At 35.8% G+C, this 5,800-nt stretch overlaps 2 protein-coding genes across 2 annotated transcripts; both read left to right on the top strand.

Moving 5' to 3' along the window:
* LOC106777837 lies at positions 1-1,779 on the top strand. Its single transcript, XM_014665630.2, has 3 exons — positions 1-450; positions 536-653; positions 1,225-1,779. Exons 1-3 carry the CDS (start codon positions 275-277, stop codon positions 1,513-1,515), a joined length of 585 nt encoding a protein of 194 aa, XP_014521116.1. The 5' UTR covers positions 1-274; the 3' UTR covers positions 1,516-1,779.
* A 1,507-nt stretch (positions 1,780-3,286) lies between these two features.
* Positions 3,287-5,308, top strand: LOC106777836 (B-box zinc finger protein 18). The gene is made up of 6 exons (XM_014665629.2): positions 3,287-3,441; positions 3,575-3,691; positions 4,106-4,202; positions 4,283-4,398; positions 4,604-4,849; positions 5,021-5,308. Exons 2-6 carry the CDS (start codon positions 3,599-3,601, stop codon positions 5,024-5,026), a joined length of 558 nt encoding a protein of 185 aa, XP_014521115.1. The 5' UTR covers positions 3,287-3,441; positions 3,575-3,598; the 3' UTR covers positions 5,027-5,308.
* Positions 5,309-5,800: the final 492 nt, after the last annotated feature.

Genomic DNA, 5,800 nt, shown 5'->3' with positions numbered 1-5,800 from the left:
CAAACATAGAGTCATAGTACAGAACGAAAAACTAGGTTTCAATGTCCATGAAGCATTTAGCTGTGTATTCTTTCAATCAAAAGAAGCTTCGAGGAAGGTTCCTACTAGAAGTGAAATGTTAGGAAGTTTCGGATGAAGTTGTTACTCTACAAAATTGATTGAGGTTTGTATATAAGAGCATCTTAACGTAGGCAATGGCATGCAGTGCAAAGCTGAGACGTGAATTGGCGACAGAAGAAGGTCTTACTGTGAGTGCATTGAGAGAGAAGAAGAGATGAAGATGGAGATTGAGGAAGTTGGGAACTGCGAAGCACAACCACTTCCCCTGCTGTCACTCAACCACGTGTCCCTCTTGTGCAGATCGGTGTGGGAGTCTATGAGGTTTTATGAGGATGTTTTGGGCTTTGTTCCCATCAAACGCCCTTCTTCTTTCAATTTCACTGGAGCCTGGTTAGCTTCATCATTCATTCTCACAACCTCTTCATTAATTCCATACCCAATATCTTGTTAATTACAAAGATCATTCCTTTTGTAGGTTTTACAATTATGGTATTGGAATACACTTGATTGAGAATCCTCACCTTGATGAATTTGATACCTGTGCCAATGAATTTAGGCCCATCAATCCCAAGGACAACCATATCTCATTCCAGGTAACAAGTTCTAAGTCAATCTTTAAGGGTTTAGAAGACCTAAAACAAATAAATTGAAGAGGAGACATTTCTCAAGAATTGATTTAATAAAGATATATTAGTACTAAACTAATTTTATTTTTCTAAATATTATTTTATAATTAGTTTAACAGATATTTATTAATACTGAAAAATATTTAAGAACCTTTTTTTCTTGGAGATTGCTTAGTTAGACCTTGAGCTGCGAAGTTTTTTACTTCAGTTTACTTTATTATGAAAAGGTCCTCTATGACTTTTATGACTTTCTTTAGTAACTTTTAAGTTGTTCCAGTGATAAATATTCATTATTGATATAATGTGAGATAGGTACTATACATGTCTGAGAAACTTACTATACATGACAGTTCATGATATGATAATGTAAAAGTACTTTACACTATCCATGGAGAGATATTATTTACTCTATTTTTTGTAGTTTGTGGTAAGAATTTGTTGAAACAAGGTTGCTTACATGGTAATAGAACTTAATCAGCTATATAGTTTGAGTAGAAGAAATCAAATGTTGACATGGAATGTTTTTGATTTTGGGCAGTGTACTGATGTTGAACTTGTTAAGAAGAGGTTAGAAGAGAGGGGGATGAGGTATGTGACAGCTGTGGTGGAGGAAGGAGGAGCCAAGGTGGACCAAGTGTTCTTCCATGACCCTGATGGCTACATGATTGAGCTCTGCAACTGTCAGAATATCCCAATCATTCCTATTTCTTCATGCTCACTCAAGCCACGCGGCCACAGCTTCAAGAAGACAGCTCCTTACAAGTGTGGATTCATGGAGAATGTCATGATGGAAAGCTTGAGCACCGACATGATCAATTTCTCCTTTTAAAACAAATGAGTGAAGAACCTTATCTTGTTTCTTTTTCTTTGTAAGATAAAAAAAGGGGTTTGCTGGCTTATAAAAAAACGATAGGTTGGGAGATATTAAGATAAGTCTGTCATTAATCTATGCTAAAACCTACACAAACGTGGTCTAGAAGTCTTCATTTGTAAGAGAATATGGTGGACCAAAGTAAATCTGTACTGCTATATTGTATCATGTTTCTGTTTGAAATGATAATAATAATTGTGAGTTGATCGGTTGCACTGCTCACCAGCGGATTTGTCTTTATCTTTTGATTCTTTTCCACAGGAGGCGTTGTGTGATGAAATTTTCAGCCTACCAAAATTGTGCTGCCTCCACAAAAGAGCACAGAATAGAGCTGGCAATGGCCCAATGTTAACAAATGGATGGTTCAAATTCAATACAAAAAGTAGAAAGAGTTTATTCATGAAATAACAGTTTTGTCCTAATAAAACCAATGTATCATAAATAGAGTTGGTTGATGTGTAGATTCATGAAAACAATTTTTTTTTTTGTCTCGCAATTGTGGTCATGTGTTGTGGTGTCAGAATGACTATCTCACCAAAAATAAAAGCAGGAATAATCACTACAAGCCGAAGTCACACATTTATATATGTTTGTCTCGTAATTGTGGTCATACATTTGTTCTGAACTCATTACATTTCTTGGAGACTACTATTTAAAATGACCAATCTCTAGCCACATACTTAAAAACAGTTGTTATAAACTCATTACAGTTTTTATGCTATAATCAATATTTGCTTTAAAAGTTGCCACTGTTCTGCATTACTGTTTCATGCATTTGTATACATCTCATCTTTACTAAATGGTAGCACACACTAAACAAAAGCAATCCAGAACAAACTCACTTTATTCTCTGTGAAAAAAAAGACATATAAGGTTACTGATGGGAAATTCCCAACTTTTTAAAGAGTATTTGCTAAAATGTCAGGCTAATTTGACAGAGCTTCCGAAACATGTGATGACGGAAAGCAATAATAGAGGTGACAAGCTGTAAACAAATCTTGAGTACCCTTTTATTTCTGTTTGGGAAAGTTATTCTAGGAACAGTGAAAATTACCATTTGATCAGTGTCTCTTGTGCTTCTTATTGTGGACTGTAAACAGTGTCTAAAGTTCTTTTTTTTCCTCGCCCAACAACTCATGCAAAGATGTTCAGACCTGTTTGATGAGTCGTCCATTTATTAACAGTATAGATATTGACGAATCCATTGAAATCCATCATACCTGAAATGCAAAAAAGTTGGTCGCACTGCAAATCTTGGCAATATTATGTGTCTCTTTAAAGGGAAGTTGGGAGATAAGAGATAACCTACTTGATTCATTGAAAAGTGTTGTTTTTATAAATCCAGTTAAACTCTAAAAAAGCAAACGTGCGCATGTAATAAGTGTGTATGAGAATTTGGGTAGAGTAGATAAACAAGTTAAAGCAAGAGTGAGCAGGAAAATGGATAGAAGGGACAGGTAGAGAAGAAGATGGAAGATTCATGGCTTTGGTTGTTGTGGCTGAAAAGGAAGGAGAAGTTAGGCAGAGGCTAGGAAGGAAGAAAGAAACAAGAAACATGGGAAGGATGTGGGTCCCATGTCAGATAATTAATTGGTGGGTGAGAATGAAGCGTGAGTTGCTGTCAACCCTGCATTGGCTTTGAACTTGTGGCTACGAAGTAATGTTTGAGGCCAACAGAGTTGACAAACACTCATTTATTGTGTCTTTGCAAAGTTTTGGAATCAACTCTCAAGGTCCCCCCACTCCTTCAAAATCCTTTCTTTTACCCACACTCTAATCATAGTCCTTCTCCATCATCATCTTCATCAACCACCACCTCTACCCTCTTTCACAAACAACATAACATTCACTGAAAAACAAAACTATCATACCCACATGGATTTGGTGAACACCTGTCTTCTTCTCTGCCTCCCTTCTCTTTCTATGCTCATATATATTCATCATTATAATACACACATACATACATATATTGTGTTTTCTGTCTCACTGTAACTTTCTTTGTGTCTGTTGCCTGAAGCAATGAAAGTGGGAGAGTCCAACTATGCGAACGCTTTGTGATGCTTGTGAGAGTGCGGCGGCTATAGTTTTCTGCGCCGCTGACGAGGCTGCACTTTGTCACGCCTGCGATGAGAAGGTGTTTTTTTTTTTTTTTTTTGTCAATATTTTCTGGATCTTCTTTGTGATATGTTGTGCTCATTATCGATATTGATCTGTGTTATGGTGTTTCGTTTAGATCACTGACTTGAATGTTATGATCTGGTGTTTATTGAAAAGTACGACACGGTCACTATATTTCATTGGTAATTTAAGAATATTGAAATCCTGGGAAAAACTCGGAGAAGTTCATGTATGTATGGGGTAATGAATTGAAGGGCTTGAAGGTTGACCCTCTTGTAGCTTCATAGATATGCTTCGATCCGATTTGATCTTGTTGCGGTGTTGTGTGAATTGAAAATCCGAGTCTGTATTTTACTTTTGTTTGATGTTGGTTTTTGTGGTCAACAACTTTGAACCAAAGGGTAGAATATTAATGTTTTGGAGATGACAGGTTCACATGTGCAACAAGCTAGCAAGTAGACATGTGAGAGTTGGTCTTGCAAGTCCAAGTGATGTGCCACGGTGTGACATATGCGAGAATGCACCTGGTAGGTGGTTTCTTCTTTCTATCCTTATGGTGTTCCTATGATGCTTATTGTTTATATGTGTTTTTTCAATCTGGATGTAGCTTTCTTCTATTGTGAGACAGATGGAAGTTCCCTTTGTTTGCAGTGTGATATGATAGTTCATGTTGGAGGTAAAAGAACGCATGGAAGATATCTTCTGTTCAGGCAAAGAGTTGAGGTTAGTGAGCGAACTGGTCTTGATATGTTTATTGACTAAACCCACATAATTTTGTATTGAGATTGTAAGTGTTGGCTGTTTGAAATGAATATGTTTTACAAAGTGAAGGACTAAAGTGACCAATGCTTACAATCTTAGGGATTAAACTGGTTTACTTACTTTTGGGTTTCCTTAAAAGGTGTAATAATGTGTCCTTGTTCCACAGTTTCCAGGAGACAAATCTAGTCATGCTGAAAATCCAGGTTCACAGCCATTGGAACCTGGTGAGAGTAAAAGAGGACAAAATCAACTTCCCAAACTAAAAATGGGAGAGAAGCAGCACAATCATGTGATGCCTCTGCTTCCAACACCAGGATCTGATGCCGATGGGCATACCAAGATGGAAACTAAAATGATTGATTTGAACATGAAGCCTAATAATAGATTACATGAACAAGCATCAAATAATCAGGTTAGAGTGCATGGGAAGTAGCTTTTGTCTTCCTAGTTAGAAATTTCTTTTCAAGTAAAGGTGTGTTTCACATAAATCAGATAGTGCAAATACTTGCAAGCTAAAATTGTTAACCCTTTTAACTGTGCAATGATTATAATTCTCAGGAATGCTTTTTCTCTTTCTTTGCAGCCATGAATGGTACAACTAGGCAATGCAGTTCTTGCAGGATTCTACACCAAAAATATAGTACTGGCAAAAGCTTCTCGTGCATGTTAATCACAAGGATGACAGAGATATTCTGTTAACGTCCTATTCTGGCAAATGAGGCACAGATATCTTTTGAGGAGTTTATTCGTCTATGTAGGAACTTAATTTGGTAGTTCAACACAACATATTTGTATTGCAAAGCCTTGTTGATTGTATATCTATGATCGCTTCCAATGAATTGCGTGTTGCTGAATTTTGTTTTTGGTTTCAGTTTCTGTGCTACTACGCCTCCCCACAAAATTCAAGGGGGAAGAATTTTTTTTCCAAATAAAATGAGACATATAATTATAAATCATAGAGGTGTTAGCAAATTGGATAGAATTCGTGTAGAGGAAAAAAAAAAAGGGTTAAATATGTTTTTAGTCTCTATACTTTGTGGCGATTTTGATTTTAATCCTTCTTTCAAATTAAGGTATAATTTAGTCCTTTTAACTTTAGAAAACTTTGATTTTAGTCATTTTTACCAAATTTTTTTAATTTTATTTGCTGTCTCAAGCACATTTCATTATAGTATTTGGATTGTTTACACTGTTTGACACATTTTTGCTTCAATGTTAAATGAGAAACGCGTTTAAAACAACAAATAAAGTTAAAAAACTTTGGTAAAAATGACTAAAACCAAAATCGTCCCAAAATATAGAGACTAAAAACATATTTAACCCAAAAAAATATTAATTTGGTTTTTTTTTAAAATTTATTATC

Source organism: Vigna radiata, chromosome 11 (assembly GCF_000741045.1).
Source record: "Vigna radiata var. radiata cultivar VC1973A chromosome 11, Vradiata_ver6, whole genome shotgun sequence".
NCBI classification, from domain to species: Eukaryota; Viridiplantae; Streptophyta; class Magnoliopsida; order Fabales; family Fabaceae; genus Vigna; species Vigna radiata.
Note: the sequence above shows the minus strand (reverse complement) of the source record. Positions and strands in the feature narration are given on the sequence as shown.

Excerpts from the sequence above, each read along its gene's own strand:
- LOC106777836 (XM_014665629.2), top strand. The coding sequence starts at position 3,599 with ATGCGAACGCTTTGTGATGCTTGTGAGAGTGCGGCGGCTATAGTTTTC. Across the intron at positions 3,692-4,105 it reads GTCACGCCTGCGATGAGAAG|GTTCACATGTGCAACAAGCT; the intron begins GTGTTTTTTTTT and ends TGGAGATGACAG. Across the intron at positions 4,203-4,282 it reads CATATGCGAGAATGCACCTG|CTTTCTTCTATTGTGAGACA; the intron begins GTAGGTGGTTTC and ends ATCTGGATGTAG.
- LOC106777837 (XM_014665630.2), top strand. The coding sequence starts at position 275 with ATGAAGATGGAGATTGAGGAAGTTGGGAACTGCGAAGCACAACCACTT. Across the intron at positions 451-535 it reads TTCAATTTCACTGGAGCCTG|GTTTTACAATTATGGTATTG; the intron begins GTTAGCTTCATC and ends TTCCTTTTGTAG. Across the intron at positions 654-1,224 it reads ACAACCATATCTCATTCCAG|TGTACTGATGTTGAACTTGT; the intron begins GTAACAAGTTCT and ends GATTTTGGGCAG.